This window comes from Neopsephotus bourkii, unplaced genomic scaffold, assembly GCF_033783945.1.
Source record: "Neopsephotus bourkii isolate Nb327-2 ecotype Australia unplaced genomic scaffold, CSIRO-AGI_Nbou_v1 NB_1508, whole genome shotgun sequence".
Lineage (NCBI taxonomy): Eukaryota > Metazoa > Chordata > Aves > Psittaciformes > Psittacidae > Neopsephotus > Neopsephotus bourkii.
Genome location: NW_026901984.1, coordinates 4,277,395 through 4,293,454, shown reverse-complemented (window position 1 = coordinate 4,293,454; position 16,060 = coordinate 4,277,395). Strand labels below are relative to the sequence as shown.

The 16,060-nt window shown below is 37.0% G+C and overlaps 1 protein-coding gene across 1 annotated transcript in view; it reads left to right on the top strand.

Moving 5' to 3' along the window:
• ABCA13 (ATP binding cassette subfamily A member 13) overlaps nucleotides 1-16,060 on the top strand; it is a 174,397-nt gene that overhangs the window by 149,490 nt on the left and 8,847 nt on the right. Inside the window, exons 56-58 of the mRNA XM_061369648.1 lie at nucleotides 1,791-1,925; nucleotides 4,748-4,851; nucleotides 8,259-8,351. Coding sequence (XP_061225632.1) covers nucleotides 1,791-1,925; nucleotides 4,748-4,851; nucleotides 8,259-8,351 — 332 coding nt within the window. The remainder of the gene's footprint in view (nucleotides 1-1,790; nucleotides 1,926-4,747; nucleotides 4,852-8,258; nucleotides 8,352-16,060) is intronic.

Sequence of the window (16,060 nt, the reverse complement as noted above, 5' to 3'; positions counted from 1 at the left end):
AGTTTAGTAGAGTGGATAAGCTGGCTACCATATGCTTTCAAATTGTTCACTTTACAGACTGTTTAGGTTTGAAAGTTACATCTTAGAATAAAGCTTAGATGCTTGACCATTTCTAAAGCCACAGAATATTTGAATCTGCAGCATTTTTATTGATATACATCAATAGTGTCTAAATGAAAGTAAACCACTGTGAATTAACTCTGAAAGAGAAGAAAACTTGAACTTTTAATGTAAAATTACCTGTTTGTGGTTTAATAGTTGTGGATTAAAATTAAAAAAAAAACCCCAAACCTCCCTGGATTGAATGTATCCAGAGCAATATTTATGAAATGTACCTTTTGTCTGAGAACATGCATTGCTGTCAGGTTATACATTAAGGTACACTGAACTATTAATTAATATAATAATTAACAGTTAATTAGTGACTATTAATATCAGAGCTAGAATCCACACTAGAATACAGCATATTCTTACCACTGCGGCATTGTACTTGCTTATAGAGAACCTGCTCTCAGGGGTGTCTCTTATTTTTACATGTACAACTGAAAAATCTTGCAAAAGGGTCACAAATATCTTGATAATTTCGTAAGGATTTAAAAAAGACAGATAAAACTGTCTTATTAAATATATTTTGCTTATACCAGTTTATTTGAAATGGATAGTGAATATTAATTCACAATATTGTTTATTGATTTTCTTTTATATTGGATTTTCTGAATTAATTGGAGACTGTCTGTCTGATCTGACTTACCCTTCCAGTCCTTCCTTGCTTTTAGCTGAATGTAGTGCAGAGGGAGCAAAATGCACCATACTGTTGGGGATGATCTGGCAGTTTATCTCAGGCAGTAGAGCACCACGCAACTACTCGTTTTACAAGAATCTCCCAGCTGTGGTACATATAGGTTCAAGGTATAATGGCTCTATTACAAATTTGATCATCCCTTGATGACACAGTCACCCAGCAGCATGCCACTAAACACCTGCTGCTTTGCAGCGTGTATCTCGCAGTGGTGAGTAGAAAAGTCAGTGCTATGTCCCTTGTGGTTTTGCATGAGGTCTCCCTGGATGGTTGAACAGCGACAGCTGATAGAGATGGAGTAAGGCTCTTGCTCTTTTAAAATTCACCAGTATCTGAAGGGGCCTTGTACATTAGGACTGTCTCTGACAGGTAAAGAGTGAAGACCATGACTGTTGTCTCCAGCTGTGCTGGTGTGCTGGTACAAGTTACTCAGATTGCACATACATATTTAAGCTTGCAACCAAATCAGCTAGGGTCAACTTAACCTTCTCAGTTATTAGAAAAGAGTATTAATTTAACTCTAAGTTACCTTTTTGTCTTTAAGAAGCTCTAAATCTTCAACCTGTGATTGCTTTCCTGGCTTTTCCATTTTTTTTTTTTTTTTTGTGGCTCATATAGAATTTTGTCTCCTGAATTTTCAGTGACTAAGATGCTTGTTCAAATAAATACCAGAGAATGAGGTGAAATGAGGAACATTTTAGATCATTGACTCATCAACACAAAATGAACACAAAGGAATGTTACAAGCAATGATAAACCAAACTTTTCTATATAAGAAAATCCTTGTTCTTTGTGGAGAACTAAGGGGTCCTGTAGCAGCTTTATCTATGTGTCTGGTATTCAAAAGTAGTAATATGCAGCAAATAGGGGTAAATAAGTGAGCAACATGTACATTTGCTTAATATGCATGAACAGAATGTTCTTTCTATCTAAGCACAAATGCTACCTAATTTGGCTCATATTTACTGGCCTTTAAATTTCTAAAACACAGGTTGCAGAGGACCTTGTTAACAGGTTACACCTTAATGCCCATGCTGCCCAACTGGTGAGAACTTACAGTGCTGGCACGAAGAGGAAGCTCTCTGCTGCTTTGGCTTTAGTTGGTAAACCCCAAATACTTCTACTGGTGAGTAAAGCTAATACTGTGCCTATAGTGAATGTTTCAGTTCTGTTGTATTGTATGTTGCTCTAAAGAAAATTGGGTAGTTTTCTGGTCAGTCACGAAGTAATTGATACACTGGTGTAAAACTGTCCTGCTGAATGAAAACTTCTTATTCTCCAGTGCTCACAAAAATTAAATGTGAAGTTGTCTTTCCTTTTATTTATTCTTTTCTTTAAGGCATTGGGTTAGCAGGGAAAATAAAAAAAGGCCCATGGCCCAGATGGAGATGTAATTTTTGTTTAAGATTTCCTTTTGCAGAAGAAGAAAAAAATTAAACATAAATATATTAATGCTTTATGTATTCTCTGATTTGTATATTGCATGAGAAAAATATATATGAACAATTCTGCTGGCTTCCTTAAGAAGGAAGATTCTTATTTTAACTAGTAATTTGGAGCTAGTGTTATTAATGACTGACCCGTTTTCTCAGGATATTCATATTCCTTGCTATGTTATGCTTCAAGATTTATGGTTCTTACATTTCTGTTGGATTCACAAAACACACAATCAAACTAATACTTCTGAATGATATTAATTTGAATTATTTATCACGTTTTGGTGCTTGCATCCAACTCCTTATTTGGTCCTGAAACTGGCCTTTCCAGTTTAAACAATGCCTTTTCTAATGAAGATCAGGCAATTGCAAAGCTTTGGGAACTGCATCATTATGACACCACATTCTCTTTATTGTCATTGCCTATTGTTTCACTAGAGAATATTGAATACCCATTTCTTAAGCCTTGGCTGAGAAAAGATAAACCCATTCAATAGTGGAACAAACCTTTCAGGACTGTCAGAGAGAGGGGATCTTGCTTCCCAGAGCTGGAGGGGAAAGCGGTGCTCCCAGTAATAGATCCCAGTCCAAGTAGAACCAGATAAAACTGGTGTTACGGTGTTCATGTTTCAGAAGATCAGACACATTTTGCTGCTACTAACTTCCTACCATTGCCTTTCTTCTGAGCTGAATTATTTTATTTATATTTTATGCTCAAACTGACCCTAGTTCAGTTAGTAAAAGGAGGAGAAAATCCTAAGTCAGTGCTATTTCCTGATCTTAGAAAATGCTTCAACTGTTTTTTAATGTCTTTATGACAGCATGCTACTGCAAGTATCCATTTCAACTCACTTCTTGCTGCAGGGCACAGACTATTGCATATGTAATGACAAAAGGAAAGAAAAATACCTAAATGTGTCAAATACTTTAAAACATTTGGCTGGCTTTAGAAAGCTAGCAGAATTTGAAGCAGTTGTTCAGTATTTTAAAGGTATTTCCTTTTTTTTCTTTGTCTGAAAGAAGACACCAATATAAACCACTGAATCTGCTTCTAAATTGAATCAAGGATCGTAACTATTAATTTAGGGAATAGTGTGGGTTGCTTTATTGCTTTTCGTTAGCTATCTACAAATAATAAGAAACTGAACTGAATTCTTTTTCACCTCTGCCATTGATAGCTAAGCACCAAAAGCAGCCTCAAACTGGATATTTCATTTGCTTTGTTTCTTGGGAACTTTGCTTCCAGGTTTCAGCTGTGATTCCTTGCTTCAAATACATTGGTCAAAGGCTATACCACCCCAACAGGTGCTGACACCCCTCATAAAATTCCATAGTGTAAAAAGCAACTGGAAGAATTTCCTTCTTCCTAGTTTCACAGTAACAGAGACTGGCTTTTGACAATTGGATAGCATTCCTTCTGCTTCCAAGAACAGATGTAGTCAAAAGTTGATTTAGTAAGGACAGCAGGTTCAGATAGGAAAGGGAAAGGTAATTTTGGTAGCTGCACGTCTTTCTTCATGACAATCATAGAATCATTTGAGTTGGAAAAGACTTTAAAATCATCTAGTTCTAAACCCCCTCACCCTAGACCGTGTCACCCAAGGCTCTGTTCAACCTGGCCTTGAACACTGCCAGGGATGGGGCATTCACCACTATTTTGGGCAGCCTGTTCCAGTGCCTTACAGTAAAAAACTTCTTCCTTATATCCAATCTAAACTTCCCCTGTTTAAGATTTAGCCTGTGGCCCCTTTTGTCCTATCACTACAGTCCCTAATGAAGAGTCCCTCCCCAGCATCCTTATAGGCCCCCTTCAGATACTGGAAGGCTGCTATGAGGTCTCCATGCAGCCTTCTCTTCTCCAGGCTGAACAGACCTAACTTTCTCAATCTGTCTTCATATGGGAGGTGCTCCAGCCCCCTTATCAACCTCGTGGCCCTACCCCATCCAAGTAGGAAACTGGTTTCCAGGTGGTTTGCATTGGGCAGCACTGACTGGGTTGTTGTTTAATCCTGTGGATTCTCCCTACTGTCAGTGAGCTCCTGTCAAAGAGACTCTGGGAGTAACTGCTAACGGATGTCAGTTCCAAATGTAGTATCCACATCTTGCAGCTGGGAGTTACTTCTCCACTCGCTTCTGCTCGTGGCAGATGTGCATGCAGGGGAGAAAAAGACACCAAATCCCCCCAGAAAACGAGGAAAACCACCTGCAAGTCTCTCCTATTAAAAACCTATATATATGACTAAACATATATATATGTCTAAATAATATTGTAACATAATCTATAAACATTATATATATAAATTGCTTTAATAAAATGTGCTTTCTATATATATTTAGAAATTAAACTATATGTGTTAAAAAAAAAAGCTGATCTTGTGACATCCTGAAAATGTAGCTTTTTAATAGAAAAATATATAATGCTATTGTGAGCTTTGTTAATGCTTCATGCTGGGCTGGAACCGTGGTATGTTTTTCTCATGCTGCTGTATTGGTATTTAAATTTTTCCTGTAGGATGAGCCCAGCTCTGGGATGGATCCCTGCTCTAAACGCTACCTTTGGAAAACCATCCTGAAGGAAGTTCAGGACGGCTGTGCAGCTGTACTGACATCCCACAGGTAAGATCCTTATCTTAGCAGCCAGTGTATTCGTGTACTCTCTTCACTTGCACTCAACTGGGAGCAGAAGTTCTGAAGGTATACTCATGCTGGTGTAAAATACTTGGGTGAGTAAATACATCTTGGTATTTTAAGCCAATTTCTTTGGCTTGTGAAAATTGAATGTGTGTAAATACTTAATATTTTCTATATTTAATTTTCAAGGATTTGAATGTGGCTCAAGGAAGCTGTGGGCACAGAAAAAATGATGCAATGAATCCTTCCTTTTCTGTGTTCTTTCTATTCTATGTTGTGGTGTCTCTTCATAATTGTTATACTTTTGCAGCTGCCCACTCTAACAATCTTTACAAATGGAGGTGGGAGTCAAAAACCCTCATTTACTTTTATTAAGGATTCTGTTATGCATCAGTCTATGAAAAGAGTATGCCATGGCATCCTGTAGGCACACACCTCGTCTGTTTTCTGTATGCACTAGTAGAAATGGTAGGAGTTAGCCCATCCTCTTAGAAGAGACTGAGTTAAATATGTCAATTCTCTGGTACGGTCATTGGTATATCAGTTTAATAGAACAAACATCAATTCTGTTTTGTAACATCTATAGTAAAATGGAATAAATTAAATGTTCCCTTGGGGAATATAGTATCGTGCGTATAATTATATATAAAATGGTTTTAAATGAGAAAGAGATCATGAAAACATGCCCAGAGAGGAAAGAACTCATTAGTAAAACCAGCAATATAACGTTTTGGCCAAATGAGTGAGCTAGTAAGTGTTTAGGGAGCACAAGTTACACACTGTGAATTAAGTGATATTCAGGAAATGGTATTCAGTCCAGATCAAGAACCCTTAGTTGTCAAAGACAAGTGAAACAAAAAAGGGCTGTGATCTCATTACTAATATGCTGTAAACAAACAAACAAAACCCATAAAATTGTTCCTAATTACTCATTTAGCTCCACAGATGAGTGACTTGCAGCAGCTATAAGTACAGTGATAGTGTACGCATTTCGTTTCTAATTAATGAGGCATTGTTGTGCCAGGTTGGAGGAAGAAGAAATTATTTTAAACTATTTATATTACTTGCTGAAGGTCATTTGACACTTGAGATCCTTTCAAAAGCTACTTGCATAAGTAAAGGAATAAGTGAATAACATGCATAACAGCAAATAAGCACATAAAATATAGAGAGGGTTTCCTGTGTAAAAAAACAGGTTTTAGGTTTTGGGGTGTATTTACCTAATTTTCTGAGATAAGGCTTCACTTTTGTTTGGAAGGGGGCAGGGTTGTGTGAAGGAGGCAGAAGTGAGGTCTTATTAACTGACAATTCAGACCTAAATTAGTGTTATTTTGGCACAGCTGGGGAGTGTTATGCCAAAGGGAGCATCCGGAGCTACTGCATCCCAGAGAGACTTGGCTAACTTCCTGATCTGTGGGAAGATGTGTTAGCAAGCCTTCTCCCCATCTCTCAGATATCATGGTTTGGTCATTCTCACCATATCCCTGTCCTTTTTTAAGTAAGTTGTTCCTAGGAGGGTGCTTAATTGCCATGCTTGTTCAGCGAGAACACTTGAATTTCAACTGGCACATGGCTGAGATACACAAGACAACTCCTGTTCAGCTGCCTCAGAGGGGCTGGGAAGTACACACAGGGAATTGCAGGAATAACAACCAACTTCGACTCCTCTTTGAGATGATAGATATATCCTGACTGATGTCCTGTGTCTAAAGAGTTGGTTAGGAAGAACTGCTTATTCTATATAGTGTTGTGATAAACACATAAATGTATTGGCTTTTGCAAATCATATGTGTTGCTATGTGGATATAACTGTATGAGTTCACAATAACAGAACAAAGCTCGCTAAAGACACAAGATTAGACAACAAGTTGAAAATGGCCAGAACTCTTGAAAAAAATGGAGTCACATAGCAAAAGAATTTGTAAAGGTAAAAGAAAAAGGGGAGGTGGTGGTGGGGGGCTTTATGTAAGAAAAACTGGTGGCTGGAAAACGTAAGGTTAAAGTACTTTTTAGCTTAACTTAGGCTGAAGAAAGAGAACAATGTTTGTGTTGTAAGTCTGTGGAATTTAGTGGCCCCACTAAACATGAGTAAATTGTTTCACACCATTCTTCTAAAGAACCTTTAGCTTTAAAGAACAAAGCTTGTGTTGTAAGTCTGTGGTGAGACAGGATTTAGTGGATCCACTAAACATGAATGAGTTATTTCACACCATCCTTCTACTTATCAGTTAGTTTAGAGACAGAGCCTCCCAAACATCTGCTAGCTTCAGATCCTCTTTGTCTGCCTGCTCTGTTTTGCTTGCAATAAATTTTGCAGGAAGGTCACACTGTTTTAAATCTTTGCTAGCTATCAGAAAAATTACAGATATGGCTGGTTTCAGCTAGTTTTGTGATTAATGAGGCATCAAACTGTGTCAAAGGTGAAAAGTACGCAGTGAGGAAGACTGCTTACTTCATCTTGAAGACCCCTACTCACAAGAGGAAGACTGCTTATTTCATCCTCAAGACCCCTGCCCACAACACCAAGAGGAGGAGACTTATGATAATAAGTTCCTGGAGCTAGTTATAATATTCCCCACCTATATGCAGGAATTATGTGGATGTGGCTAATGCAATAGTGAAAGTATATAAACCTGTAACAAATACTAATCAGTGTGCCTCTGGCTACAGTCATGCACCCACCCCTGTTGTTTTACCTTTATTGACTTTGTCCCAAATAAAACCCTGATATATCTACTAGAGGAGTGAGCTCGTATTTCACAGTATGTAGAATGGCAGCCCACCTGCCCTAAGCTTCATAAGTCAAAGTTATTATTTATCATCTGCAGCAGTTGCATCTAAGAAGAGCCTGCTTTTCTATTCAGCTGTATTTACATAACTTCTGTTTGGATTGTAGTGCTTTGCATCTTCTTCTGCGATCAGACTAAGGGTAACTGCTTTTTAAAGGTATGTGCTATACAAGTGGCAAGCTAAGCAAGCTTACTTCATTCTTCTCCCTCTAGCCTTTAGCTCAGAATAACCACAAAGAGATACTACAGGGAGTAATAGAGTTCATGGCTCTCACACTCAGTTGTGTTTCTGAGACTGCTTATCACGTGTTAGCCTGTGGTAGTAAAACCCTGTATTGTGGCTAGAATCTCCAATTTGTTCTGGACTAAAACCATAAATTCCATTTCAGGACTCTCTTCTAGCTGCCATGTGGTAACAAGTTTTGGTATGTACTGAACAAGGATTATGATTTGGACTGTTGTTTTTAAAGTCAAAGGTTTCATGTTCCCATTTTTGCAGCTGTACGGATTCCTGTACACATTCAAAGGTAGGTATAAATAACATTGTTTGTTTTCACTATTGTAATTTTCTATTTTTTTTTTTTTTTATACTTTATTTTGTAGCATGGAAGAATGTGAAGCCCTCTGCACACGTCTTGCTATTATGGTCAATGGAAGTTTCAAGTGCCTTGGTTCTCCCCAGCACATTAAAAACAGGTATTATGTGTCAACATCAAACTTTCTGCAGCTACATTCAGTTTAAGAGCTGGCTAGACACTTTAATAGTGCCAAGCCATAAATACTTATAACTACTAAGCACATATTTCTTTTCCTGCCGTAAACTGAAGTTAAAAATGAGCCAATTAGGATATCTTAGCAAGCTAAATTGACATATGGTGTTGCTAAAATGCTTTGTAGTCTCCACTGGTAATTGAAAAAGACAGATCTCTATCTAAAATGAAGCACTTCTGCGCTCAACCTGAGAAATATGTTGTGAGAATTCAACATGTTGAGATGAAATACACTTTGGTTCCTTGAGAGGATTTCTTTTAACAGGAAGAAGTGCTTTTAACAGGTCAGAAGCCAGTAAGACAAGGTACTTTGAACCATCTCTGTTTTCTTGTCGATTTCACTGGCAATTGCAGATATTTATGCTATGTTTTCTGCATCCTTTTCCTGGTGTGCATGAACCTCTCTTCTGCTTGAATTCTGTTCATGAATTAATTTAATATCTATTAATGAGGATGTTTATTTAGAGGATGGGCTCAAACCACCATAAGGAAAACAAGACCAGAAGCTTTCCCTCAGGGAAAGTTGCTGCAACTTACAGCTATAACACTTACGTTCAGTAATAAGTAGAATTTTATGACACCCAGACAGTCAGTTGTGTAAAATTATACAGCTCATTTACAAGCAGTGATGCTACACTGCTTTGTACTAGATCAGCATTTAGCACTCTTTAAGTACAGGCAATGTAAACAAGCTCTACAGAAATGTTTAGGAATTGTTTGTCTGCCATGGTTATAGGACAGAAGTTATCTGTGTCTCAGACAACCTCTTGTCCCTTGAGGGCACTTTTGGCTTTCTGTCCTCCCCCTTGGGTAGAATTTTAGGCACTCATTTTGCAGCTGCATTGGGATGGCAAGCCTGAGTCACACTTACTTTAATAGCTCTCTCCTTCAAGGGTCTGTTTGTTTGTTTGTTTGTTTATCAAGACAAACTTTCAGCTAGCGATCTTACGAATTGGATGGTAAAAAAAATAAACGGAACTCTGCAGGCATATTTTGGATTGCTCTGTATGATCATAGCCTTCTTTTCATGTTTGTGTACATTTCAGAGAGTAGTTGTTTCAGTTTCTTGATGCGTGAGAAATCAATTGCTCTTTAACAGTTTCTGCTTCTTTTGTATCTAGCTTTTTGCCTTTGCCATCTTGCCTCTTATTGCCAAGTTTCATAGCACAGGGTGGCCTGTTTTCCCACTCGCTGGAGTGCTTTAGCTGGAGCGCACATACCCTTTGTTCCTTTCTGTCCTGGTTTCAGACACTTTCATAGTAAGACATAGATATCTGTAGAGGACAGTGCAGATGTTGGGCAGCTGAAACTGCTTTTTGAAGATGTACATGTTGTCCCCTAATAAGGAAAAATGGTATTTCTTAGGCATCTCACTTGAGTGCATAAGGTTAGCTGGGATAAACGTGCGTCTCCACTTTCTGTGTTTCAGATTCTCTGGAGTGAGTATGCAGCTCTGTCTTCTTAGCTTGAGCCTTGAGAGGATAAAATCAGACATTCCAAAAAGGCTACCTTTGTGTTTATCTTCCCAGTGACTTTGTCAGTGTTTTGCCTTTCATGATGTTTCCTTTAGCAGCATCTTTTCATCTACCTTCTTAGGAAGCAAGACATTGTAAGCATGCTCATAAGTATGCACCATACTCAAAAATAGGACAGTTATTTCTCAATTTGCTGCACTGTCTCTCTAGGTACACCTGTTTCAGATCACAGTAAGCCAATCAGTGGGGAAGAATAAACTATACGACATGCTGGAAATATCTTCCAATTAATTCTGAAGATATCAAGACATTCATAGATCAGCCATTCAAGCATCAAGGCTGTATGAGCATCCCTTAAATTCTCCAAAGCAAGGTCATGCTAAGAATGTTTGACAGTCATATTCATAGCAATTATTTGTTTAAAATCATTGTAAAGTAAAAAAAAAAAAAAAAAGAGAAAAAAAAAGCACACCTTCTCTCTGTTAAGAATATTTCATACTATCAGGAGTTTTGTGTTCCTTGTATTGCCATGACAGTTCTTTAATGTAGGTCAGTGACATTCATGTGGGATAATATGTACACTGGATATCAATATTGCTGGGGCTTTCCATAGAAACTGTGTAGCTGAAGCTGCACTAAGATTTTTTCATTTAAGGCAGAACCAAAATCCCTTTAACTCTTAACTTATTGCTTGATTTGGTCTCCAAATTTTCACACATTGTTCAGGGATCTAATGATTCTTTCTAAAACTTTAGAACCTTTTATTAGGAAAAAATAATGCACCAGCTTTATTAAAGGATTTAATGGATTTAATTAAAATCATGCAGTTGTCTGAATTTTCTCTGCATAATTTATTTTCTTGTTTCTGGGAGCAAAATCCATGATAGAGAGCACAGTCTTAAAACTTGAGGTACAAACAGCTGATTGATAAGGGTGGTTGATTGGTTGGTTGTTGTGTTTTTTTTTTTTTTTTAATTAAGAATTAAGCATACAGTAAAGACATTTCCATGCTTTCTTTGGAAAAATTTGACAACTGCTGGGGAACATCCAAACACTATTCCTATTACTCCTGTTATTTTGTTGCTTACTTGAGTTTCCAGACTTCCAATACTTGCCAATACAGTACTCTAGCACAAGCTCCAGGTTCACCCAACTAATAAATAAAGTAATTCTTAGTAGATTAAGAAACCCAGTACCTCTGTGTAATTCATGTTCCAAACTATTTTGAAGACGATTTCCAGATAACCTGCCGTGTTCTTTATGGATGACTTCTGCATCTACATGAGATGTGAAAGGAAGAGAGAAGCAGAATTTTTTTACTTACTACTCCAAGAAAACCATTGAAATAATTAAGCTTAAATTATTTTAATATTTTCATTTTCTTGCTTTCTGCTCTACCTATGAACATTGTGAAAAACTTCCAGGACTTGAAAAAATATTGAGTTACTCCTTCCTTCCCATTTTCCTTTCCTCTCTATGATTTGATAGCCCTATTGTTCTTGCTGCCGTACAGAGGACAACATCGTTCCTTTGAAACTGTGAGATCATAAGGATTTCTAAATCTACTATTAGGTAATTCATATCATCAGAAGAATGCTTTCCTTAGCAGCCATCTATTGATGCAGTCACTAGTCAGTTCTATTTTTCAGTGTTTTCCTACAATTAGCACTATCTAATGTATTTGTCTCTGGCACCATCTCACAGTAAAAACCCCATCAACTGACATTGTATTTAACAAAACTGTTCCATGAAGCAATGTGAGTGAAAGAATGCATAAACAAAACTGACTTTGCTACATCTGATTTAATCTAAATTACTTGTACTGTATTTTTTTTTAATGATGCTTTTGTGTTCTATGCGTGTGAATGAATTAAGCCAGTAATATCCATATTTGTAATAACAGGCAAGAATGGTCCTAGAATGGATTAATGGGGGCCATATTTGTAGATTAATATGGCATTTGTTAGATTTTACACCTCTTTTCTTTTTTTAATTTCTCCTATAAGCATCTCTTGATATCGTATTGTCTGTCTTCAATTTATTTCTACAAATCAAATTGAACAAATATTTTAAAATCAAGTGCAAGTGATCTGACCTATCTTTGAAGACTGGAAGAAGGAAAGAAATTCAAACACTCTATGAACACTTAAACTAAAGAAAACTTTCATATAGCTTTTATTTATGATAGAATGAGTCCTGTATTGTTAGAATTAATAGTGGGAACATATTTTGATATTACAGGTGATTACATTAGCATGTCTTAAGATTATTTCTTTTTTCTTCCTTTAAATGTAGCTACATCCACTAAAAAGACATTATTTCTTCCCTGCCTGGCAATTCTATCTGTCTTGATGGAAATCCTCAGAATTGCTTTATTTGCTTGTCCTTTGGTACCATTCCAGCCTTTAAAGTCTAGATTATGATCACCTTTTTGATGGATCTGTGATGAAGACTTAATGGGTCTTCCTTGGGGCCCTGTTAAATTTGAGTCTTTGCTGTAATGGGAAGTTTCAGGGATTCAGCTTTCTCTCTCACTAATGCTTTCAGCCCTTGGCAGATGTGAAAGACCATGATCTTGGACTGAATACAGCTTTGTCAGATGGTACAAAATTCTGCGATGAAGGGTATGGGTGAGCTCCAGAAAGATGCTAATGTGAAACATTAAAACTTCATAGGGATATAAAAAGTAACAAAGCTTCTAATGTGTGAGACTTGATTCATTTTTCCAGCTTCCGTGTCTTACAAAATGCTCATCCAAAAATGTCTTCCCACTACAAATGTAGGTGTTTGTGTTTCAGCTCCCAACTGTTGAGCCCTGACTATATTTATCTATATATAAACAGATTTAAAGTGCACTCAAATGTTTCTAAGCAGAATAATAAGTGTTAGACTTCAGAAATGTCTATTGTTGCAGGTGCCAAATTTCTGAATAATGCCAAGAAAGGTGTTAGCTGGAAAGAATGGACTGAAGGGCAATTTCCAAAGAGTTTGTATCTTAGTTCTGGATATAGTTTGTATGAGATAGATGTGTCCATAGTTGTGCCTGTTAAAATTTCAGAAGACTCCTGCCAACTGAGCCAATTGCTCAAAATTGTGAATGGATTGGATTTGAATGCTCTCTCCAGTATTCTCCATTATACTTAATGGTTTTTTAAAAATTCACAGAAGCATTTCTGTGTTAGATACAGCTGGCCAGTTCTCTGGGAACAACGGTTTGAATACTATCTTTCGTTCTAGGGCCATCTGGACAGACTTCTCATAACTGAAAAACTCATAGCAATTTGTCAAGTTCTGGACACACATCAAGTCTTTGCTCAAATTTTATCAGCAAGCCATCTGATTAAATTACCTAACCATTAATCCATTTGTTATAGCAGAGTCAGAATGGAAAATCTGTTGGCAAGCTATTTACACTTTGCCATTTTTTTTAATGGTTTCTTGAGAATATTTTATTACTTTTTTCAAACTCACACATTTAGATTTTTTAAGTGGAAAAGAGAGGAGTATGTCTGAAGATCTCATCAATATTTAAGCCTCCAGTGGTCACAGTGTTATGCTAACAGATATAGTCACAGTAAGTTTCTTACATACATAGAAGTGGATATAATTTTTATTCTTCTCGACTAGAAAACAAACTCCTTTGGAACATGAAAAATGTATCAAGGGAGTGGATGTGTATTTGTGTAATATAGATATTAGTTTATCTTCCCAGAGGAAAATTTGAAGAGTTCTTACTGCTTTAAAAATACACAGATTGATAGTTCAGAAATGAACAATATCTTTGCACTCTTATAAAACTTTGTGCAACATTAATTCAGCCCTACTGTGAGTGTGCATTAGATTGCTCTTCTTTTTGGTAATTTTATAGTGTGTTTTCCACAGGATGCTGTATTACATCTGTGTACATGTTCATTCAATGAGCAGCAGCTAATTTAATAAAGATTTCATATTCTCCTCTTTGCCCAGTATGTGATCTCTGTACTGTTTTTTTCTAGACACTTTTCAAACCTGCCTCTAAATACAGTATTTTCAACATTCACTGGAGTAGTTCTTCATAATACCAATATTTAGGTTTTCCACAATATTTCTGGGAATCTGGGTTTAAAATAATTATTCCCATTTTATAGGTGAGTAACTGAAGCATGGTGCTAAAGCTAAAAGGATTTTAACTTGGAGTATTGTGTGCAGTTCTGGTGTCCTCAACATAAAAAGGACATGGAACTGTTGGAACAAGTCCAGAGGAGGGTCATGAGGTTGATCAGGGGACTGGAGCACCTCCCGTATGAAGGTAGGCTGAGAAAGCTGGGGCTGTTCAGCCTGGAGAAGGCTGCGTGGAGACCTCATAGCAGCCTTCCAGTATCTGAAGGGGGCCTATAGGGATGCTGGGGATGGACTCTTCATTAGGGACTGTAGTGGTAAGACAAGGGATAATGGGTTAAAACTTAAACAGGAGAAGTTTAGATTGGATATAAGGAGGAAATTCTTTCCTGTTAGGGTGGTGAGGCACTGGTTGTGAATGCTCCATCCCTGGCAGTGTTTAAGGCCAGGTTAGACGAAGCCTTGGGTGATATGGTTTAGTGTGAGGTGTCCCTGCCCATGGCAGGGTGGCTTGGAACTAGATGATCTTAAGGTCCTTTCCATTCCTAACTATTCTATGATTCTGTGATTCTATGAAATACACTGAGCAGTGTATGGCTAAATATTTGCTGTTTGTTTAACACTGCATTCAAAGTCCAATGCCTTTTGCCATCAGCTGTACCTGTGGATGTTTCTGAAAATACTGTGAATGACTTTTGCAGAAAGGAGCCCTAGGTCTCAAGGTGGGCTATTAGCAATATAGGAAAGCAGCAGTAAAAACTGTGAGCAAGTTACCACGGGTCACACAGGTGTACTGGGCTGGAAGGACAGGATTCTGTTTCCCAGGGACAGACTAGAACCATAAAGCACTTTCTTTCCTTTTCTCATCAACCTGCTGTCTTTGCAACATTTTCTAGATGCTGCAACAAATAAAGCCACTTGTCTGAGCACATACCTTGTACCTCCATATAAGGCATTCACTGCAAGAATTTCATGAAGAGATGCTATGTTATGATGTAATTAAAGCTTATTACATAATGCAAATATACCAGTGGTTTCAATTTTAATTTCACAGCTGGTCTCCATTCTAACAGTTGAGAATTTTACCTTGAAGTGTTGATAAAGTCCTTATAATAGATGTTTAAGTGTGTAATATCCTGATTCTTATTTTTTGAAGAAACTCACTTGAAAAACAGTATGCCAGAAAACAGGGACAGCAACACAATGATAATTTTACTTCCTCCCACTTTTGTCACTGGTGAGGCCAAGAAGGTACTTTGAGGAAGCAATTTTTGTTCTCTGTAGGCTGCACCATCAGCCTTGCCCAGAATTACAGTGCTGCTGTTCCTGTATCTCTGGGAATGTAATATATAAATAATACAAGAGTATCAGATCTCTGATACTTGCCTGTATGTGAAGGCATACAAGATCATATACAGACAGATTTTGTGTGCACATGTATAAACAATTAACAAGATTTTCTGAGGGATTTACCACAGATTTGGAAATCACACCTAAGCTCAAAGATGCCCACATTTGGAGAGCAAGGCAAAGTTGTATCCTGAATTGCTCATAACCTGAGGCTGTCACTGTTATAGCAATGTTCATGTTAAATACTGAAATTAACTTTAGATGGCTTAATATGAAGGCCTAGAGTGCATGTGAACAAATAGTACATGTACAATGTACTTGAACAAGTGTTACTCGCTGTTTTAATAACTGTTTTCATGTTTCTATTGTTACCCTGGAAAAATCATAATCAATTAAAAAATGATGAAACAAAATCTATGAGTAGTATGGAAAGACAGTTTTTATAATTTATGTCTGTTTGCATCTAATTGTATTTTTATCTGTTCAGCAACACTGATATTGTTCTGAAAAATTGCAGAAGGATTTTACATTTTGCAGTGACAGTATATTCTCATTTGATTTTTAGTTTTTAAAAAACAAACCAAAGCAACTATTTCAAATTTAATAACATTTTTTCCTTCCTATTGTCTTTATACCCCACTTACTAGATGAAAAAAAATTATTGTGTGATTTTAAATGATCTTAAACTGTTATTTATTTTATTTGTTTTAGT